The following is a 22,832-nucleotide window of genomic DNA, read 5'->3' as shown; positions in this document are numbered from 1 at the left end:
TGGGAGCATCTCTGCATGAGGAGATGTTTCCCACCAAGGTGATGATGGAGAACAATTGGGGTATTTTGAGTGTAAGTCAGTGTGTTTGGCAGCAGGATGGCAAAGCTGGGACTCCTGTCTCTTCCTTTAGGATGTGACCCATGGGTAGATAAGGGGGAAGGCTGGTCCCTTGTGGGGTTTAATACATTCTCAAACCAGCATGCAGTGAAGTGAGTGCAGATAGAGCAGGTGTGAAGCCCTGTGCCAGAGGTCAGGTCCTTGTGCCAGTGCCTCTGTGACAGAGCAGAGAGGTGCTGCTGTGTTGACACAGTGCAGATTGATGAGCAGTTAAATGGAGTGGAAACATCTGTGTGTTCATCTGTACCATGGTATGAGGCCTTTTGGGATGGAGAAGGGGGCTCAGGGTGGTGGAAGCCACAAGGTCAGTCCCTGCTCTGCAGGGCTGCTCTTACTGCGCTGATTATTTGTGCTGCTTCACTGAGCTTCTGCCCAGGAGGGGCTGCAGTGCTGCCTGGTGTCTCCATTCATCAGCTCTTGGCCATGGTGTCCCCACAGGAGCACTGAACACAGGGAGAGGCTTTCCTGGTGCAGGCACTCATTCAGGCATTGCATGACTGCTTGCTCCAGCCCCACTGGTTCAGTGCCTCAGCTTATCCCAGCAGAGCACTGGAGGCTCCAGCAGTGGGACATGGCAATTCCACTCTTTGACCAAACCATGTGGGTCTGGCCATCTCCAGGTTGTTCCCTCTCCAGCAAATAACCACCTGTGGCTTGGCTCTTGAGTCCCTCATCCCTCTTAAGATGTTGCTGCTCTGGTTTGAACCACATTGTGTTCCTCTTCTCCTGCCACCAGATCCTGGCCTGGTTTGAGGAAGGGGAGGAGACCACGACAGCGTTTGTGGAGCCCATTGTCATCATCATGATCCTGATTGCCAACGCTGTGGTGGGGGTGTGGCAGGTGAGCACAGCTGCCCTCCAGGTCTGCTCCACGAGGCTCAGAGCCTTCATCTAAAGGTCTGGTTGCTTCATGCCCCTGGAAATTAATTTTCCAAAGGTTCAATTTTCATGTTGGCCATGCTTCCCCATGCCCTGCACATATGGCTGCCTCTTGGCTGGTTCTTTCAGTCTTTCTTTGGCAATTCTTGCAGGTTGGAGGTTATCTTGCACTTATCCAGGCAAAAACTGCTTGTCTCCTGGCCAGGGCCAAATCCTTTTTCCAAGGGAAGGTCTTTGCTCTGTCCACAGAAAGCCACAGTGGTTGCTGCCCCTCACCTCAATGTGTCCCTCTTGGGGGATGAGCAAACACTTCAGCCAGTGGTGCTCCTCTTTTCCACCTATTCATTATAAAGCCATTTATTTACCTGCAGCTTGATCTGAGGTGAGGTTGCTGGATGGGGAAAAATGCATTTGGTTGGGGCACACTGCTTCTCACAATGAGAATGAGATGATCAACCCCAAAGGTCCAGGCAATGTCCAGGACCTGGGGTGGTTTGAATCAGCAGGAATCATTTTGAAGGTGCTTGTCCCATGCATGGTGTGAATGGATTCCAAAGCAGGGCTGGGTTTGGGTTTTCCTGCCTTTGCAGTGGGTGGGAAGGAGCCTGCTGGCACCATCAGCTCTGCTCCTGTCTGCTTGCAGGAGAGGAATGCCGAGAGTGCCATCGAGGCGCTGAAGGAGTACGAGCCCGAGATGGGCAAGGTGATCCGCGCCGACCGCAGCGGCGTGCAGCGCATCCGCGCCCGCGACATCGTCCCCGGGGACATCGTGGAGGTGGCAGGTGGGAGCCACCACCCCGGGCATGGGGCTGCATGGGGAGGTGGCACTGGCCAGGGCATCCCCAAAGCTGAGGCTCTTCATGCTTTCCTGAGCATCAGGCAGAAGAGAACAGCAGAGAAGAGAAAAAAATCGCATTTTCTGACGCAGGTTTTGTGTCTCGGGAGGGTTTCTCTTTTTTCTGGAAGAACAAGGAGAACTTTTAATTTTCCATTGAGATTCCCTGTTTCTGGAAGCTGCTCTCCCACACACATCCCTGGACAGGGTGTGGGTGCTGCTGCAGGCCCCTGGGTGGGGAGGCTTCTTTGGGAGCTGGGGCTGCTCATCCAGGCAGGGTGACAGGCAGAGGGTTTGAGCTTTTTGGTGAGCTCATCACTAAATGGGGGGGTGCTTTTTCTTCTGGGTAGGTTGTACCCCCCAGCCCTTCTGTTGGAGCTGTGCATTCAGCAGAGCTTGCCTGGGGGTCTGCTGCCTGCCCCAGCAGAGCTGAGGAGGATTCATTCCAATGATTCTGTTCTGTTTGTTCCTAAAATGATGCCGTAAAACCCCCAGAGCCACAAAACTAATCCTCTCCTTTCCTCTTCGTGGCCCTGCTGGTGGAAACATGCTGCAATCCCTCCCTTGCCCAGCCAGCTTGCTGTTATTTATGTCTTCAAGTTGGGCTTCAGCTGGAAGATGAATAAAAAAATAGTGGAGGGAGGATCAAGCCAGCCAGATCCTCAGCTGGGTGAGCTGGCAGCACTCCCAAAGCAGCTCTGACAATGCAGTCCAGCTGCTGACCTGGCCTTTAATTAAATTAATGAATTATTAATACAATTCTGCCATCCTTCCCGAAATCAAGTGCACACTGCCTGCCCATCAGCAGCCCAATATTACTTTTTAATGGCACAATCAGCATTACAACTGGAATGGAAAGAGCTGGGCTCTCTGGAGGGGTTTTGCAAATTATTAGCAAATTGTGGGTTTAGGAGGTTATGGAAAGTGGTGAGGGTGCTGTCAGGTGCCTGATAGGAAAGCACACAAGGAGGAAAAGCTTTGAACCTGCCGTGGACATGCAGGTGATGCCCTGGATGTGTGACAGCCCAGGCAGGAGGGGCTGGCTGCTGTTTGCATGTGCAAATGCAATGAACTTGGCAGCAGGGAGCAGGAAACCTGTCAGGCTGAGACAAGGAGGGGGTGGCTGGAACTTGGCAGGCTGCTCAAACCCAGCTGAGTTTTGCCCTTTTGTGACAAGGCCATGGAGGTGAGTCCTGGTGCAGGCAGCTTTTGCCTTTCCCAAAAAGCGCAGGCAGAGCATCCCTTTGGGAGCACCAGAGGTTGCTGTGACCCCTGTGGTGCTCAGGCAGTTCCACTGCCCACAGCCAGGCTGTGTCCCCCTGTTTTCCTCTCTTTCTCTGGGGAGATTTGTGGTGCTGGAGGGGTCAGCACATGGTCAGTACCCGGATAATGGCCAGGGCAGGTCTGTTCTGTGGGATAGCAATCACAGAATCCCAGAATGACAGAATCCCAGAATGATGAGGTTGGGAGACACCTCTAAGATCAGAGTCCAACCCATGCCCTAACACTTCAACCAGGCTACAGCACCGAGTGCCATGTCCAGTATTTTTTTAAACACATCCAGAGATGGTGATTCCACCACCTCCCTGGGAAGAGCATTCCAGTACTTTACTATTCTTTTGGTGAAAATTTTTTCCTAATATCCAACCTATCCCTTCCCTGAGGTAGCTTGCGGCTGTGTCCTCTAAAGAAGGCAAAGAGCCACCAGGGCTCTCTCTGTTCCCAGATGTTGCAGGAGTGTTCCTCTATAGGTTTAGCTCCTCCTGCCATTCCCAGGGGAAGGGGAGCTCTTTGCTCCCCCTGAACAGATGCAGAGTCTGAGTTCTGTGCATGGTGTTTAGGGGAGATGTGTGCTGGCCCCCCCAGACAGATGTACAGGGAGCAGGGGGGGGTCTGGCAGATGCTGCTGCTGCATGCTGGAGCGTTGGGATCTGCAGCTGGAATAACTGGCTGGGTGGTGGAGCAGTGCCAGCCCCTCCTGCTGCTCTGGGGGGGTTTACAAGCCCCGGGAGGAAGCTTGGGATTAAAGTTTGGGATTTTAGAGCATCGTTAGCAGCCAGGCCAGCAGTGTTGTGTAAGGGATGGGAGGGGCTGGGAGCCAGGGCTCCCCTCAGTATTTCCAAAGCTCAGAGTGTGGCTGTGTCCAGCGATAAGGGAGCAGGAGGAAGAGCCAGGGGGAAGAAACCCAGCAGGAAACACAGCTTAAAATGGCTTTTTTAAGGAAGCACTAGTGCCTTGGAGGGTGCTGTTGGGTGGCAGTGGATAGGGCAGCTTTCATTGTGCCCACTGTGCCATGCCAGGAGAGCCAGGGATGGTTGTTTGTCTTGGACACAGAAGATATTCCATTGTTAACAGCTTCCAGTCCGCCCAGAGAAACCTGAAGCAGAGTTAGACTGGTATTAGGAAGGTCAGATTGCTTCAATGTGGGGATGTTCTGTTTTTTTTGCAGGAAAGAGGCAAATGAGTTTGCAGGGAAGAGGAGAAACAGGGACACAGTGGGGAATGGATGCAACACAGCAGGCAGGCACCACAGGGTTTGGTTTGTAAATTACAGACAGACAAAATGAAGTTTAACAAAGCTGTAAATGCAGAAATTTGGGATCCCAGTGCAGGAGCCTTTGCCAGGGGCTGCACCCCTCATTGCTCCAGGCTGGTGCTGCTGTGCACCTGCACATGGCTGGGCTCACCTGGGGGTTTGCTGTGCCCATTCCTGGGGTGTTGGGTGCTGCCAGTGCCACCTGGCAGAGCTGCTGTGCTTGTCCTTGCAGTTGGGGACAAGGTGCCAGCAGACATCAGGATCATCGAGATCCGCTCCACCACCCTGCGGGTCGACCAGTCCATCCTCACAGGTCAGTGTGGGCCTTGGGGCAGGGGCAGCTGCCTCCTGCTGCCTTCCTGGAGGCCAGCCTCAGAGCTGATGCTGGGATAAGGGCTTTGTTGGGGTGGGAAAGGTGGGAGAGCAAGATTTAGATGATGGTTGGACCTTCCCAGGTCCTCAAAGTCACGGCACAGGTGAGATGTGTCTGGTGCTTGGGAGTCCTTCCTGCAGAGCACAAATCCTGGGGTTTTCCTGTGTCACTTGTGGGGTTGGACATCCCTGAGAGTGACCACCTGGACCTTAGGGCCACCTTGACCGTGACCACCTGGAGAGTGACCACCTGACCTTGGGGCAACCTTGACCACCTTGAGAGTGACCACCTGGACCTTGTGACGACCTTGACCATGACCACCAAAACCCCAAAGCTCAAAACCCCAAATCCCAAAAACCCCAAAACCCCAAACCCAAAATACCAAAACCCCCAAACCCCAAAACCAGAGTCCCCCAAAACCCCCAAATACCAAACCACCAGACCTCAAAATCCCCAAACCCAAAAACCCCAAAATCCCCAAACCCCAAAGCCCAAAACCCAAAATACCAAAGCCCCAACCCTGTGGTGGATGTTTGGATGGTTTGGTGGCAAAGTGCTGCTCTAGAGCACTGTGTGATGCAGGCTTGGAACAGGGATGAGATGAAGATGGAGAGGGAACATGGGTGGTCCATCTCTCTCCTCTTATCTTGGCAGGGGAGTCGGTGTCGGTGATCAAACATGCTGACCCCATCCCTGATCCCCGGGCTGTCAACCAGGACAAGAAGAACATGCTGTTCTCTGTAAGTCCCTTACACCTGACTCCACCTCTTCTGTGGTTTTCCAAAGTGCAGAGGCTGCTGGTGGATGTGGGAGATCTCTGAGCAGAGAAAGGGAGTGCATGCATAAGATCTGAATCCATAAAAAGAGCCCCAAATCCATAAAAATAAGAATCTGCTTCATTTGGATTCCATCTGGGCTGTGGCACATGAGGCCTTTAAATACCTTGGGAAATCTCAGAGCACTTTTTCCATCCATGCATTATGGATGGGGAAGAGGTCTGTGGTGAGCCTGGAGCTATTGCAAATTTGGGTTTCCTCCCTTCTCATGTTCTTCTCAGGCAGAAGCCAAGTCCTCGAGGGGTTACAGCTCTCAAAAAGGGCTCTCCTGTTCCTTAGGATGGGTTTATATAAAAAACTCAAGATGTCCCATTTTCCCCTTAAGCAAGGGGGAAAAAGAGCAACCCGTTTCCCTTTCACAATGAGGAACCCATTTCCCTTTCACAATGAGCAACCCGTTTCCCTTTCACAATGAGGAACCCATTTCCCTTTCACAATGAGCAACCCATTTCCCTTCCACAATGAGGAACCCATTTCCCTGCTCAAACCAAGAGTTTTCATGCCCACATACCCACTCTCCTGCTTTCCTCCCCTCCAGGGCACCAACATTGCAGCTGGCAAGGCCGTGGGGATCGTCATTGCCACGGGGGTGTACACTGAGATCGGGAAGATCCGCAACCAGATGGTGGAGACCGAGCCTGAGAAGACACCCTTGCAGCAGAAGCTGGATGAGTTCAGCCAGCAGCTCTCCAAAGTGATTTTCCTGGTGTGCATCGCCGTGTGGGTCATCAACATCAGCCACTTCAGCGACCCTGTGCACGGCGGCTCCTGGTTCCGCGGCGCCATCTACTACTTCAAGATTTCGGTGGCGCTGGCGGTGGCCGCCATCCCCGAGGGCCTCCCCGCCGTCATCACCACCTGCCTGGCGCTGGGGACGCGCAGGATGGCCAGGAAGAATGCCATCGTCAGGAGCCTGCCCTCCGTGGAGACCCTGGGCTGCACCTCGGTCATCTGCTCCGACAAGACGGGGACGCTGACCACCAACCAGATGTCCGTGTGCAGGGTGAGAGGCTGAGTGTGGGGTTAAACCCTTTTCTGGCCCAGAGATGGGGAAACAGAGATGTTGACTGGCACCCTCACCACCAACCAGATGTCTGGAGTGTGGGGTTAAACCCTTTTCTGGATCAGAAATGGGGAAACCGAGATGTTGACCGGCACATTCACCACCAACCAAATGTCCATGTGCAGGGTGAGAGCTCAGGGCAGGGGAGAGGCTGGAGAGTGGGGTTAAACCTTTTTCTGGATCACAGATGGGGAAACTGAGAGGTGTTCACCAGCACCTTAACCACCAACCAGATGTCTGTGTGCAAGGTCAGAGCCAGGCCCGAGGAGGGGCATAGGAGAGGCTGAGTGTGGGGTTAAACCCTTTTCTGGCCCAGAGATGGGGAAACAGAGAGGTGTTGAATTTGCAGACAAATTCAACGTGAGGAGAGATGAGAACCTTGTGTGTTGCTAAAAGTGTGTTTCCTAATTACACCCAAGCCAAGAGGAGCCCTGATCCCTACTGAGCTCTGGGGAACCTCAGGGCTTCCTATAAACCCTCAGGCCTTCCTATAAACTCTCAGGGGTCCCTATAAACCCTCCTCCCTGCTCACCCCCACACTGCTACCACCACACAGCTCTGGTGAGGACACAGAGCCCACTCTCTTGGCTTGGGTATAATTAGGAAACTCGCTTTTAGCAGCACACCATTGTGGAGGTGCTGTGTTGCTGTCTCATTTCAGGGGTCACTTTCCAGGGAATGTTTCTTCCTGCTGGGATGGGACACTGAGACAGAGCTGATGCCCATCAGCATCCACTGCTCTCTTGCTGTTTTCCCCCTATTTTTAACCCAACCAGTGAGAAATCCTGGACCATGCAAAGTTACAAAGCCGGGACCCATGAAAAGCATTTCTGATGGAAGGAGGGAGCCCTGGGGTGGTTTGGTGAAGGGTTTGAAGGCTCCTCATCCACCAGAGAATTTTGCTCCCACATAATTGGCCATGTGGAGAGGCGACTTGGTAGGAAAGCCTGGACCTTCTGAGTAGTTCTCAGTTTTCCCATTAGTCCATGAGTGTCAGGAAAGCTTTTTACATGCCTTTGGCGTGTTGTTTTTGTAGGAGAACCTTGGAAAATGTGTTGCTGTGGGAAAAAAGAAGGAGCTGGCCAGCATCCCTCCTCTGTGACACACAGACAGTGTGGGGGGAAGCTGTGACAGTGCTGCAAACCAAGCACAGGCCTTGGCCACTGGTTAGCTCAGCACAAACTGCAGATGGATGGAAATGGCTGATATTCCTGCATCAATTGTCATCTGCAGAATGAACTCAGCAACTTTAAAAAACCGAAAAAAAAGAACTATTAAAAAATCAAAGTATCCTTCAGCCCATGTCCCCATAATCCTGTTGCAATATCTGTTTATTCCCTTGGCTGGATCCTGGCTCCCAGGGCACAGTGCTGGAGAAGGGCTGGCCCAGGACACAGAGCCAGGCTGTTAATGTTTAATTAACAGGGATTCCCGTGCTGACGTGGGCAGGACAGGGCTGCCTGCCTGGCCCTCTGAGTGGCAGGTGGGTAAATATTAAATATTTGTGCTGGGCAGCCCTTGGTGTGGCCAGGACACGCTCCTGTGCCAAACAGCCAGCCCAGCCATGGGCTGAACAACCAGAAAACCCTATCAATAACCTGGGGAAATGTATTAATTGAGAGTGATTTCATTAAGTTGCCCATTAACAGGGTGAGTGCAGCTGCTGAGTGGGGCCTGCTCACTGTCTCAGTGCTGGCATCAGCTCTGGGAGCTCTGCAGGGACTCTGGAAAGGCTTCAGGGCTGGTTTCAGGAGCTGTGCCATGTCTCTGGGTCCCTCCCAGAGCTGGGGTCTCATGGCCAGGGTGCTGTCTGAGCCAGGACACACCCAGGGCTCAGCAGGGTGAATCTGTGTCCCCCAGAGCCACCCAAAATGAGGGGCTTTGTGCTGGGGGCTTTGTGGTCCTGTCCACCCAGGATGGTTGAGACTTTCGTGCTCTTGCTCTGACCTCAAGTCCACCCAAGGTTACAGTGACAAAGCCACAAACCCATTTAGTAAAGCAGAGCAAACCCGTGGTTTGTGTCACTCCATGGTCACCTGGGGGTCTCTGAGACCACCACATCCCCCAGGGCAGGGAGGAACCAGGAGCAGCCTCCTCCCAGCCTGTAAATAACCATGGAGCTGGGAGCAGTGGGAGCCTGGCAGGAGGAGAAGGGACATTAATTAATAATAATAGAAGCATCACAGCTCTCTCTGCTCTCACATGTTTAAATCACTCTCCTAAAACTTGCAGCAACCTTTTATGCAGCCTACCTTAATTTTCCAGGAAGGTGGCATTTGAAAATCAGGACTCAAAGAGGAGATGTGGGCTTGGGGGTGGGGGCAATGATGCTGGTACCCCATGTCTGGGAGGAGGTGATTAGTGATATTTGGGGTGATCAGTGTGATATTTGGGGTGATTAGTGATATTTGAGGTGATCAGTGATATTTGGCTGTCTGAGATGGCTGCTGGTGTTGTGGGGAGCAGGAGCAGAAAGGGGTTTGTTTTGCACAAAGGTTGAAGCAGAGCCTGGACATGCACACTTCCATCCCTGGTGCAGTCCCCAGGGCTCTGTGCCTTGGCTCAGCACTGTGGCCTGTCCAAACCTGTCACTAATTACTGGGGGACCTGCCTGGGGTCCCCAGGGGCTGTGGGTTGGCTGGGGCTGCTTCCAGTGCATTGATGCTGATCCATGGGTTGGTTGATGGAATAGTGACTGATGGTTACAGCTCTTACAATTCCAGACAGCAATCCTGCCTTTCTCCATGAGTAGTTCTTTTAAAGACACTGCAGAAAACTCAGTGCAGATAAATCCTTCACACCTGTCTGCCCCACAAGCCCACAGCTGCTGCTCCAGGGATGCTGCACCCACAAATGCCCTTTTCTTCCTGGAAACACCCCCCAGCAGCAGCATCCAGGTGTGCTGCAGCACCAGGCTGGGCAGGATCCAGGGGACAGGAGAGGGACAGTGATGCTGGAGCCCTTTGGGAGGAGGGTGATTACATTTTCTTTCCAGCCTCTCTGCTGCATTAAGGCCCCAAATCAGTGGCATGGCTTTGAAAGGTTCAGGGCAGGGGAAGCCCAGGGTGCTGCTGTCTGTGTTCCCCTGGCTGCAGCTGCTGTTCACTGTGCTGCACAAGGGACTGAGCAGCCCTTCTGTGAGCCTGGCTTGTCAGCAGCCCCCAGCTGAGCTGCAGCATTCCCACCTCCTTCTATTGCTCCTGATATTATTTCCATTCTTTTTGTGATGGAAACTTTAGTTCTGCTCTTAAGTGCTTAAGACGCAGCTATTTCCTCTGGACTGTTTCCACTGCCCACAAACCTGCCCACTTCTCAACCTGGAAATCTGACAGAACACCGACAGGCTGAGGGAGCTGGGCTGCACAGCCTGGAGAAGGGAAGGCTCAGGGGAGACCCTGGAGCACTGTTTAGTGCCTAAAGGGGCTCCAAGAGAGCTGGAGAGGGACTGGGGACAAGGGCCTGGAGTGACAAGTCAAGGGGAATGGCTTTAAGCTGAAGGAGCAGAGATTTAGATTAGATTTGAGGCAGGAATTGTTTCCTGTGAGGGTGAGGAGCCCTGGCACAGGTTGTGGCTGCCCCTGGATCCCTGGAAATGCCCAAGGCCAGGTTGGAACAACCTGGGATAGTGGAAGCTGTCCCTGCCCATGGCAGGGGGTGGGATGAGATGAGCTTTAATGTCCCTTTCACCCCAAACCATTCTGTGACCCTGCAAACACCTCTGCAGTGCCCTGGCTGCCCCCATGCTTGGCCCAGTCACGCAAGCTGGGAGCAGCAGGAAATTTGATATAACCTCTGCTTAGCACCTTTTTTTTTTTTAAGGGATGGAAAAATAAAGAGCTTGGAATGTTGTGGGTTTTTTATTTCCCTTTTCCCTTTTTTAATAAGAAAGACACTATTGTGAAAGCAATAATTGTTTTGTAGCCATGGGCATTTGAAAACAAACAGGCTCATATCAGGCAAACCCATCAGGCTGGGGTGGGTGCTTTCAGCTTTTTAATAAATGAGTCTGGTTGGTGTTTCAGGATTCATTTTCTGAGGAGGACAGGAGATTTTGGCTCTCTGGAAGGTTGATGGTGTTGGATGTCTCAAAAAAGGTGGTGGGTGCTTAGGCTTGGAAGGTTCCTTGTGGTGGTGTCTCAGACTGGGTGCCTCAGCTCAGGTTCTGGGTCTGTCATCTCTGAGGGGTTGTTAGCAAAGGAAATAGGATTTGATTTCTTTATTAAGCTGCCAGAGGAGCCCAGTGCCTCCAGGGGACCTGGGACACCTCTTGTGCAGCACTTTGTTTCATTATTTCCTTCAGAACCCTTCAGGGATGCTGATGGGCCCTGGGAAAGGAGCTGAGGGCACTGTGCCTTGTGAAGGCTGGACTAGAACAGGGGCTGGACAGAGCTAAAGAATAAAGCAGGGATTTATTAAAAGGATCTCCTCCATGGATCCACCTTGGGCAGCGCAAGAGCCCAGCCAGGGCTGCACCCAAGGTGAACCAAAATGGTCCCAAAATGGACAGCCAGTCACAGGGTCTCTCTTTTATAAGTTCTGCTCCATTTGCACCTTGCAGTTCATTGTGCAATTCCAGCTTTAGCCCATGCAGTCCCATCCTGCTTGTTTTTCTCTCTTTAGTTCATGTTGTTTATGTTCTTGGGCCTGAGATCTGGATCATTTGTCCTTGGTCCCCAGCTAGAGAAGGAATTGTTTTGTCTCCCTGCTCTGTGCACAGAGCTCACCATCCCCTCATAGGAAGCCCAGATCCACACACTAAAGCAGCACAGAATGTGAAAAATATAAAATCTAAACCTGAGGCATCAGCATTAGCCCAGGATTGGGGTAGCGGATATCTGCAAATAGCTGGGAAGCCATGGTGAGGTTGTTTTGGGCTCAGAATTTCTCACACAGGGGATGAATGCTTTGAACCTGCTCCTTTAATTTACCTTATCCTGTAAAACAGGGAGGTGAGAAAAGCCCCTGGGGTGTCCTGGTGCTGACCATGCTGGGACTGGGCTCCCCTGAACATCCCCTATGGCTTGGCCTGTCCCCAAGCTCAAACCTGGGACACCTCACACCTGCCAGCGTGGCTGCACTGATGAGGTTTCCTTGTATTATTAACAGTAATTAATAATAATAGCAAGTTATAATTAATAATAATAGCAGGTGAACCTCTGTTTGTTGCCAGAGGAAACGTGGAAGGCAGAGGAGTGGGTGGTAGCTGGAGCTGTTGCATCTCTGGTGCTGAGTGATGCCTGCTGATTTCTCCAGCATCTGTTGCTTCCCTCTCCTGGGGAACAACACAAACAACCAGAGGAAAATAAATAGAGTAAAAAAAAACAATTATTTTGAGGCAGGTTGGAGTGGAACAGTTTTCCCTGCACCTGCTTTCTGGAGGCACTCAGCAAATTCATGGAGCTGAGGAGAGCAGCACTTCTCTGCATCCAGATTAAATCCTGGCTTCTCCCTGCAGCCAGGGAAATACATTTGCCAAACCAGTTTTATTTCTTTATTTGCTTGTTTTTTTTATTTATTGTGTTGCTTTTTGGCTTCAGTGTGGGTCATAAATAACAAGCAGCAGAAATGAGCATCTCTGAACTCTCTGCTCTTGTTCCCAGGGATGCTGCCCTCAAAGGTGGGCTGTGCTGGGAGGGACAAGGGGAACTGGGGGACCTTGGGGAGAGGGGAATTGTAATTTTATTTCAGAGTTTGAGGGATTTGTCTCATTATAGCAGCAAAAGAAAAACTGGAAGGATTTTGAAAGGCAAAAATCACTATAAATAGAGTGTGGGGGACTTTTATGGCTCACTGGGGTTTTATTACAGAGCTAAGCTGTGATGCCAGCTAGGCACAAGGCTGGTGGCTGAGAGCTGGCTGGGAAGGGTGGCAGGGGCAGCCACCCCTGCTTGGATCCTGCCCTGCAGAGGCTTTCCAGGGCAGGAGTGGAAACCTTGACCCTTCTGTGCTCCAAGAAAAACACAGGAACTTTCTTAGGAACAGGCTCAGCGTCTCTCATCTCTTAGGGAAAGAAAGAGCTGGAGGAGGTGAACATGACAAAGGCAGAGAAGGATTTAGGGATAGCCAGGGATAGTGGCTGACCAGGGATGGGCCTGAGTGTGGTGGTGTTCACAGGGGTCCCAGGGTGAGGGAAGAGATGAGAATGTGACTCCATGTTTCAAAAGGCTGATTTATTATTTTATTATATATAAAAGAAAATTATATATTATAAAAGAATAGAAGAATTCTATTGAAATTATATATTATAAAAGAATAGAATATATATAATATAGAATATATAATATATATATTATGATTCTATTGGAATGATATATTAGAATAGAAGAAAGGATTTCATCAGAAGGCTGGCTAAGAATAGAAAAAGAATGATAATAAAATCTTGTGACTGACCAGACAGTCTGGACAGCTGGACTGTGATTGGTCATTAATTAGAAACAACCACATGAGCCCAATCACAGATCCACCTGATGCTTTCCACAGCAGCAGGTAATCATTGTTTACATTTTGTTACTGAGGATTCTCAGCTTATCAGGAGAAAAGAGCCTAAGGAAAGGATTTTTCATAAACCATGTCTGTGCCACCTGAGCCTGGTGCTGGGAGGGCTATGATAACTGGGACAGTGCATTGTGGTGGGTTTCCAGGCTGGGCACGAGGGCTGTACCCAGAATGTGCTGCCTGATGCTGTGTTTGCCCCTCTCCCCTGGCAGATGTTCATCATGGAGAAGGTGGAGGGCAGCCAGTGCAGCCTGCACGAGTTCAGCATCACCGGCTCCACCTACGCCCCCGAGGGACAGATGTGAGTGAGGGTCCCATCCCCAGGGACACAGGGGGCTCTGGGCTGGCAGCAGAGCTGGGGGAGATGGGAGGGTTGGGTTCATGGCCATGGCTGGGGGAAACGGGGGGTTTCCATGGTGGTTTGCAGTCCTGTCCATGGGGATCCTCAGTGGGCTTGCAGGTGTTGGGTGATGGGCTGGGATCTGCTGTCCATGGGCACCAGGACGGTGTTTCCCTGTCCCCACAGCTCCTGCTCCACTTGGTTTGGGTGCTGCTCACCCTGGCTCTGCCTTCCCACTGCTCAGCAGAGGGGTTCCACACCCCTGGCTTTCCCTTGGTTAGCAATCCCAGTAAAACAATAAACCAGAGAAAATGACAGATGTGGGAATGGTGACGAACGCAGAAATTTCATCACATAGAAATTTCCCCTAAATTTCTCACCAAGTGATACACCTACACTACTCTCTATAATCTATTTCACTTTGCAACAGAGGATGACTCTCCACATTTCTGGAGCCTGCACAGTTTGGATATTGGCTGGTGGCTGTTGCAGTATGCAGGGTGGGCAGCTTATCCAGGTGCCGCCAGCAATGCTCAGGGGGATTTGCAAATGGCTCAAAGCCCACCAGGACAGTGCTCCCTGAGCCCTGTGCCCACAGCAGGGGTGGCTGCCATGGCTGGTGTGCCCAGGGCAGGATCCTGCTGATGTCTGGGTGTCTCTCAGGGCAGGCATGGGCAGGGAGTGGGAGCTGGGGGCTTTTCTCTGAAGTGTTATCACACTCATGGGGTTCTCTGCTGTTGTATTTGTTTATTCCTGTTCCTTTGGAAGGAGGTGGCGGCCCCCAGTGTAGCAAGAAGGCATATGAGGAGCTCAGCTGGTGGTGGGAGCACTCTCTGCTCCCCTCTGCTTTGCTCAGTGATCCCAGACACATTTGTCAGCATGGTGCCTTCTGCTCATCCATGGAGCAGCTGTAACTCATCTCAGCCACAGACATAATTTCATGAATATTTATGGAGCCAATTTGATCCTTGGCTAGGAATCTCCATTAAAAACTGAGCCAAGTCATAAGCTGGTGTCAGTCAGTGCATTTCAATTAAAACTGAGGAGGACCCGGGGGCTGAACTTGTGCCTGCCAACCTCTGAAGCTCAGTGTCCCCTGGCCTCTGGGGGCTGCATTTAGGGCCACTCTGTTGGTCTGCAGCATTTTTTGTTGCTCCTGAGTTTTGCTTTAGCCCTGTGCCTGTGTTGTGTATGGAGAGGGATGTGTGGGCTTGCTGAAGAGAGAACCCCCCTTCCCCCAGGGCTGGTGACATTAAAGGCTTGTTTGCTTTAACCTGGCCTTGGCAGGGGGATGTTTCATGCAGGACACTGGGTTTGCTCACACAGCACCCAGCCATCAGCCCTGTGAACGTGTTCACAGGGGTTCTTGGATGAGGGAAGAGATGGAGATCTGACTCCATGTTTCAGAAGGCTTGATTTATTATTTTATGATATATATTACATTAAAACTATACTAAAATAATAGAAGAAAAGGTTTCATCAGAAGGCTAGCTAAGCTAAGAATAGAATCAGAAAAGAATGATAACAAAGCTTCTGTCCCAGACTCTCCGAACCAGCTGTGATTGGCCATTAATTACAAACAAACCAACATGAGCTAATCACAGATCTACCTGTTTCATTCCACAGCAGCAGATAATCATTGTTTACATTTTGTTCCTGAGGCCTCTCAGCTTCTCAGGAGGAAAAATCCTAAAGAAAGGATTTTTTATGAAAATATGTCTGTGATAGCCCCTTTGCTGATGTTTTTCCCAGCACATGGGTCTGACCATGCAGGGGCTGCTGACCATGGGGCTGTGACTCCCATCCCTTCCCACAATGTCCAGGGGTTCCCGTGCTGCACAAGCCATGCTTGCTGTGTCTGCTGTCCCTCCCTGTGAGCCCAGGGCTGGGCAGCCTCTCTGGGCAGGAGCAGTGGCTCTCCCTTCCCACTCACAGCCCAGTGTGGCTTTGTCTCCCTCAGCAAACAGATTTTTCAGATTTTCTTGGCTGCTCCATGTTTTCCGCTCCCGAGCTGTAACAAGGGCTCCAAAATGTTCTTTCCATTGGGAACCAACAGTGGAATAAGCTGATCCTAGTAAATGCCTGACAAATTATTTTTCCAGCCAGCAGATGACCGGCTGGGTTTACACAGCTCTAACCTGCAGTTACCTCTGCTGGAACCAGGGGAATTTTTGATTTCCTTCAAAACCACTGCTACCATTCCTACCACCAGGAGAGGAGAAGCAGCTGGAGTGTTCAGGGCTGCTCCTTTCCATAGCAAAGAGTTGCTATTGAGGAAGCAAAGATCACAGTTCAGCACTTGCTTGGAAGCAGCCACAGCAGTGCAGCTGTTCAAGCTCTCTGCTGCTCCTAAATGCTCCCCTGGGTTCCCTCTGGAGTGTGAAACAGCATCACAGGAAGGAGCAGGGACTTGCTGTTGGTTCCACAGCTCCTCTGGATTCAAAGCAAATAGAAACCCCTGAGGGATGGGTGTTAACATGAATTTCTTTGCCCCTTTTCTGGTCCATCACTTTCATCATCAGCCTGTGAGCAGCCCCTGCTTGCTCCTTTGAACTCCTCTGCTGCTCCCCTTGTTTTGGGCCACTTGCAGAATTTATTTGCTTCCTGTGATATTTTGTTTGCAATTTAGTGCTGCCCCATTTAATAAAGTACAAAATGTGAACCCAAGGATTTATTGCCAGCACTGGTGCTTTAACTGGGCTTTTCTTTCCGCTTTTACAAGAGTGATGTGTAGGCTGTATATCCCCCTAAGAGGGATGTTTAGGGTTGGTTGGATGTTTAGGTATTGAAGGTGTGAGCTGGTGTGAGGCTGTTGGGGTTGTGTGGGGGTACCAGTTGTGGGTTTCTCTGGGTCTGGATTGAAGGCACTTGAGACAGAAGTTCATGTTGGGACTCTGTTTATTATTTCTTATCAGTAGAACAGTTTCACTACTGTGAGTTTGGCAGTAGGCAAACCCAGGCACAAAATGGCCAACAATCTCTTGTTCCAAGGTCTTTTGAGAGTAAATTGTCCAATTAAGAGCTGACACCTAGATTATTTTCCCTTTTAACCCAATAACTGATCTCACAGAGCCATGAAGAAGGAAGAAGCATGAAGAAGAAACCCAGGACAACACCCTGTACCCTCCATCTTGCTTCCATCCACAACATACTAAAAATCCCAAAACCTAAATTTCCCACCTAAGTGATATAAGTACATTACTCTCTATAATCTATTTCACACTTCTGTGGATTCTAGTTTATCTTGAAGTCTGGGAAACTTTCTCCATGAATGAGGGTCAAAGTCAGTGCTGCCCTGGGGGTCAGGGCACCCCAGAGCAGACAGGGAAATATTCCCTGTGTTCTCTGGGTTTCCCCATTGCTGTTTTCTGCCCGCAGCCTGAAGGACGAGCAGCCGGTGCAGTGCGGGCAGTACGACGGGCTGGTGGAGCTGGCCACCATCTGTGCCCTCTGCAATGACTCCTCGCTGGACTACAATGAGGTCTGGGGGCACCAGGGCCTGGGTGGGGTAGGGGGAATGCTCCTGCTGTGCTTCAGGGCAAAGCCAGCAGAGTTTGTCCCTTGGGATCCCCTTCCCTGGCTTCTCTCGTCCCTGGAGGATGCTCTGGTGTGGTGATGGCAGCGTCCTCAGGAGCGGCAGCAGCGTGTGGAGGATGTGCTCTAAAGGTTAAGCTCTTTCTTTCTGCCCTCTAGTCCAAAAAAGTCTATGAGAAGGTGGGGGAGGCCACTGAAACAGCCCTGACATGCCTGGTGGAGAAGATGAATGTCTTCAACACAGACCTCAGCAAGCTGTCCAAGGTGGAGAGAGCCAACGCCTGCAACTCAGTGAGTGGGGAGAAACCCCATCAGCACTGGGGGATGGGAGGGAGAGGAGGGATTGAGGATGGCTGAATTTTGGGGAAACAAACACTTGCAATGGTATAAGGGACTGATTTGCACAAGGATGTGATTTCTGGGCTCTCATGATGAGCTGTTTTTGGAACAGTGGCCCTGGGGAGCTGATGCCAGGGCTTTGAGGATCAGCCTGCATGGAGCTTTGGGGCAGGTGATTCCTGAGGCTCCAACTCAGTGCAGTCCCTGCTCAGGCAGGAGAGACCCTCTAAATGAGGGCCTGAGCTCTGGCTGCAGATGAGGAAGTTTGGAGTTATCTTTGGGTGCCCAGTTTGCAGTGAGCAGCCACCCTCCAGCAGGAACCAAACCCTATTCCCCAGAGCCTGGCCTGCCCCAGTGACATTTGCTCCTTGGAAACATCTATTTTTGACATGAAAATGTCTTGTTCTGGCTACTCCCCTACTCCAGTGTCTCCCTGTCCTCCTGGGTGAAAACACACTTTATTTTGGGTCTGTATTTCCTCTGCTAGATCTTACAATGTCTTCCCTTGCTCAGAGAGCTCTCAGTTCCAGCATTTTTCCCCAGGACAGATCTGTTCAGGTTGTAATAAATATTCTGACTCCTTTCTGATAAGGGAAGTTTATCAGAAACCTTCCTGGCTCCTGTGGCTGCCTTTCCCCTCCCACCCCAGGGGCTCAGCAGGGTTGTCAGATAGCACCAGTGTCCCTGGCCTGTCCTGCTCAGCCCCATGCTGTTCCTGCAGGTGATCAAGCAGCTGATGAGGAAGGAGTGCACGCTGGAGTTCTCCCGGGACCGCAAGTCCATGTCCGTGTACTGCACCCCCAGCGGGGCTGGCAACAACTCTGCTGGCAGCAAGATGTTTGTCAAGGTAGGGCTGAAGCCACTTTTGTTTTGTTTGTCAAGGTAGGGCTGGAGCACCTGCAGGGTCCAGCTGCCCCTCACACACCCAGCAGTGTCAGGATCATTAGCTTGTCAGAGTGAACCCAAGAAAAGTTGCAGTTTCTTTTCCCAGCCCAGCGCTTGAAGAAGGACTCTGAGCTCTTCAGTTCCCGGTCTCAAGGTTGTTTATTGCGTCTTACCTATAAAAGATTTTCTCTTGCCCTGCCAAGGTCAGCTCAGCAAGAGTTCCAGGCACTCTGCTTGCCCCAGGGCGGTGTTATGTCTTTATACTAAAAACTACATGTGCAATATTTACAATTACTTTCCAATACCTATCACCTATGTTAGACAGTGAGCTTCCACTCTAAACCAATCTAAAAGTGCCAACATCACAGCAGAAGATGGAGGCCAAGAAGAAGAAGGAGAAAGGCTGGACATGCCCAGATTCCTCCATCTTACCCCCTGAACCCCCATACCAGAAACTCTAAAATCTACTTTTCCACCCTGTCATAACTTCACTATTATTCTACCTAAACTATTGTGGCTTGCTGGTCTTCATATAACATTGGTAACTTGCTCCATGGGTCATAATCAAACCCACAGGTGTTTTGGGCTCTGTGCCAGGGTCCCTGAGCCCCCTGGCAGGGGTCCTGGCTGCTCAGAACAGCCAGAGGGATGTCCTGGGTCCTGACACAGCAGCATCTGGCCCTGGCTGCACAGGGCAGTGGTGATGCTCTGCAGCTCCTCTCACACTCTGGGGAAGGTGAGGGGAGCTGCAGAGCATTTCCTGTAGTGCTGGTGGAAACTCTGAGCTGCCTGGGGAGCCAGGATCCAGCAGGTAGGCTGGTGGGGTCAGGGAGGAGGTGAGTCTGTTCCATATTGATTAGGGAAGAAAGGGGTGAGATGGTTTAGAGGGAGGGAAAGGTGCTGAGTTGTGCTGGGGCAGGGGAGAGCTGCCCTCATGCAGAATTTGGTCACTTGCCTTTTTTAAAGGCTTGGACCCTCCAGATGCCAGTAATGCCCAAAGGATGATGTCCAGTTTTCCACAGAAGCCAGAAATAAAATAGTGTTTCATAGGAAATTTTCTTCCCAAGGGAAGAGATGTGGTGGAATTTCTCCCCGCTGACTCTGAGAAGATTTGAATATTGTTGTTCCCACTGGGAAATTATCTGGGTGGGTGAACTCTGCCCTCCAGGCCAGGCTGGGACCCTCTGAAGCCTCTGGATCTGTGGCCCTGGGAGAGCTTTTTAAGAGATGCAATAGAAAGATTGCAAGTTTTATATTAAAGAGTAATGTCAGGGTGCTTTGTAAGGTCAGGAGGGCTGGGGTGAGAGGCTGGGATGCTCAAGGACATGTTTTCCTGAATTGCAAAGGCATCACAAGCATCCTCTGAGTATCCCACATTTGTTCCCTCTCAGATTTCCAGCTCTCATTCTCTGCAGGTCAGAGCAGGGGTCTGTGGGGTGGTGTTGGGGAAGATGAAACAGGAAAGCCTTATAAATATGATTGTCTGGCAAAAGATTTTGAGAATATGGAAACTATAAGCAAGATTGAAATGAAAGCAAGCTTTGAGATACCTCAGTTACTGAACAACTGGAAAACAATGGTGTGGCTGACTGAAGGTGATCCCCTTTTGGTGGAACAACAGACAGCTCCAAGGGTCAGAGCAGACCCTGCAGCTTGGCAGAAGGGGCCCAAAGAGGAGTTTTTAGGGTTTAAAATGTAACACAGTATGGTAATGTAATGATTCTTATAGGCTGTATGTAAATGCTATATGATTTGTATATTGTACTACATTGGTTAGTGAGAATCAGAATATTCAACACAGAAGATGATTTATTGTATTGTAATGGGAACTTCGCTCTCTTACCTCTTGCCTCTTAGCTCTCACCCTTTCTACTCTCTTATGCTTTTACTCTCTCATCCTCTCTCTCCCTCTCTTCTCTCAGCCTGCTCTGAGCTGTGTTTGGCAGCTCCCAGCAGGGCCATGCCCCCAGGCCCTTTGCAATAAACCCCAAGTTCCACGACCTGGCTGCAGAGATCTCTCGTCTCCATTCGTCCTGACCATGTTACCCCTGTCACTCTTACAGGGTGGGGTGGAAGTATTTCGGGAGGATCTGTAGGTTTTGCAGGGCCAGCTGGCTCTCCAGCAGATCCTGCTCTGGGTGACCTGGGTGTGATCCCGGTGTGTTCAGTCAGAGGCTGCCATCTAGTGCCCTGAGCCACAGGGCCAGGATGAGTGCTGGAATTTGGGGAGATTTCCTCTGTTTTTACCCAAACTTGGTGCCTTCCCTCCCTCTGGCACTTCCTTTGACCCTCCATCCTCACCCCATCCCCTGAGCCCTGCTTCTCTCCCCACAGGGCGCCCCGGAGAGCGTCATCGAGCGCTGCACCCACGTGCGCGTGGGCACCGCCAAGGTCCCGCTGACGGCCCCGGTGAGGGACAAGATCCTGGGCAGGATTCGGGACTGGGGCATGGGCATGGACACCCTGCGCTGTCTGGCCCTGGCCACGCAGGACACGCCCGTGCGCAGGGAGAGCATGCAGCTGCACGACTCGGCCGCCTTCGTCCACTACGAGGTACAGCGCCCCACATCTGGCCTTGCTCTCCATCTTCCTTCTTCCCAGAGTTTCCCCAGCTGTCCCAGCAGGATTTTTCTCCCACAAAAATGCAGGGCGCAGAGGTTCAGGAGCATCACACCATGACTAACATGATCCAGTGAAGCCAAATTTATTATTCCTAAAAAGGCTATATTTATAATAAATCTCTGCTGACCCCGTGTCTCTAGCTAATACATGATTGGTTAATCCTAGCTGTTCACGTGACCCTGTGGGTCAGGGGGTTGGTGGCAGTCCCATTGGAATTGTGGCTCAGCCCTCCTGCAGTGTCAGGGGTGGTTCTGTTGGAGCAGGAATCCTGTAGAGAAGGATGTATTGTTCCTCTGAAGATCCAGTGGGAGAAGAGGCAGCTGCTGTTCCTCTGGGGAATCCAGTGGAGAAGCCGTGCTCGTGTTCCAGAACCCCCAGGTTATATCCATGTTGGAATGCTTGGCTCCTCCCTCTGGGCAGAGCATCTCCCAATGGGATGTTATAGTTCTTATCAGTCATGCAGTGACATTCAATAGCTGTTACCAGCAGATGTCCCCTCCCGAGGGAGGTGTGATTGTGGTCACTCAGAGAGAGAGATAAGGCAAACTGCCCACTTGACAAAAGATAATCTGCCATACAGATGGTAATAGAAAACATCTTGTATTGCAATCTTCAGCACTGCCACAGAATTCCATAGGTAGGAATTTATGGTATAAATAGGTAGGAATTTATGATAGAATTTGTTTTATTTTTAGGGTTGTGCTTTGTTTTAGAGGGGTTGGCAGTTGCATCTAACCCCTCCCCTTATTACGGGGTGCTGGGGCTGGTTGTAGCCGCGGTTGCAGGGTGTGGTTGGCTGGCAAGTTTGGGGGATTCCTTTGTGTCTTTGGTGCTTGTTATGCTTTATTTAGGGGGGATGTTGGTAGTGTTTGCTTATTCAGTGGATCCTTACCCAGAAGAGTAGGCCAACTGGGATGTTGTTGGTTATGGCCTTGGGATAGGGTTGGTTGTGGTGGTGGGGCTTGCTATGGGGGGTGTGTTGGAATACTATAAATTCCTACCTATTTATACCATAAATTACAGAAACCTCTTGGAAGTTTCTTCACCCAGTGAAGCCCAGGGTGGTTTCCCAGCAGGGATGGAAGTGGATGCATCCCAAGGGGTTAACGTGGGTGTGGGGTGTGTTCCTCCCTCCCAGAACAACCTGACCTTTGTGGGCTGCGTGGGGATGCTGGACCCTCCGCGCAAAGAGGTCACCTCGTCCATCGAGATGTGCCGCAAGGCCGGCATCCGCGTCATCATGATCACCGGTGACAACAAGGGCACGGCGGTGGCCATCTGCCGCCGGATCGGGATCTTCTCTGAGAGCGAGGACGTGTCTGGCAGGGCCTACACGGGCCGGGAGTTCGATGAGCTGCCCCCCGAGGCGCAGCGCCAGGCGTGCCGCGAGGCGCGATGCTTCGCCCGCGTGGAGCCGGCGCACAAATCCCGCATCGTGGAGTACCTGCAGTCCTTCAACGAGATCACAGCCATGGTGAGCCCTTAGGGACACCCTGCCAGCCCCTGTCCCCTCCTCCCCACCCTGCTCAATCCTTTTGGAGTAAATACCAGTATGGCTGGACAGGATGTGCCTGGGCTTGGCTGGCCCTTGGTGCTGATCCAAATAGCGGCACTGTGGTGTTTCACCCCACAGACACTTATGGCTAGCTGGGTGCTGCAGCTGGGCACATACAAGTCCAGGCCTCCAGGAGCTCTGGTGGTGCTGGGATGGAGCTTCCCCCCGTAACAGGGGCTGCTCCTCAGGTTTCCCTCTGTGGAGAAGCTCTAAGGTGATGCTGAAGGAAAGGAGTCCGTTCTGATGGAGGGTTTGGATGCAGAGCTTTATTCTGGCCCACAGGCCTCTGAATGCAGCACCAGCCCCAACAGAACTCCCTGAGCCCGTGGTTGCTGCTCCTTTAACCCCGGGGAGAGGGGCAGGGAAGGGAGCCACCAAGCAGGGACAGGAGGGGAGGGACAAAGGGACAAAGGACACCTGGAT

General features: G+C 51.5%; 1 protein-coding gene across 2 annotated transcripts in view; it reads left to right on the top strand.

Annotated features, from left to right (window-relative positions):
• Window positions 1-22,832, top strand: part of ATP2A3 (ATPase sarcoplasmic/endoplasmic reticulum Ca2+ transporting 3) — a 62,019-nt gene that overhangs the window by 23,319 nt on the left and 15,868 nt on the right. For both annotated transcript variants that reach the window (XM_074557194.1, XM_074557193.1), the window contains exons 4-14: window positions 854-958; window positions 1,640-1,778; window positions 4,600-4,680; window positions 5,395-5,480; window positions 6,115-6,579; window positions 13,347-13,435; window positions 16,853-16,955; window positions 17,168-17,299; window positions 18,069-18,194; window positions 20,567-20,785; window positions 21,993-22,328. In XM_074557194.1, the coding sequence (XP_074413295.1) occupies window positions 854-958; window positions 1,640-1,778; window positions 4,600-4,680; window positions 5,395-5,480; window positions 6,115-6,579; window positions 13,347-13,435; window positions 16,853-16,955; window positions 17,168-17,299; window positions 18,069-18,194; window positions 20,567-20,785; window positions 21,993-22,328 (1,881 nt within the window). The remainder of the gene's footprint in view (window positions 1-853; window positions 959-1,639; window positions 1,779-4,599; window positions 4,681-5,394; window positions 5,481-6,114; window positions 6,580-13,346; window positions 13,436-16,852; window positions 16,956-17,167; window positions 17,300-18,068; window positions 18,195-20,566; window positions 20,786-21,992; window positions 22,329-22,832) is intronic.

This window comes from Zonotrichia albicollis, chromosome 22, assembly GCF_047830755.1.
Source record: "Zonotrichia albicollis isolate bZonAlb1 chromosome 22, bZonAlb1.hap1, whole genome shotgun sequence".
NCBI classification, from domain to species: domain Eukaryota; kingdom Metazoa; phylum Chordata; class Aves; order Passeriformes; family Passerellidae; genus Zonotrichia; species Zonotrichia albicollis.
This window is presented reverse-complemented; position numbering and strand designations above follow the sequence as displayed.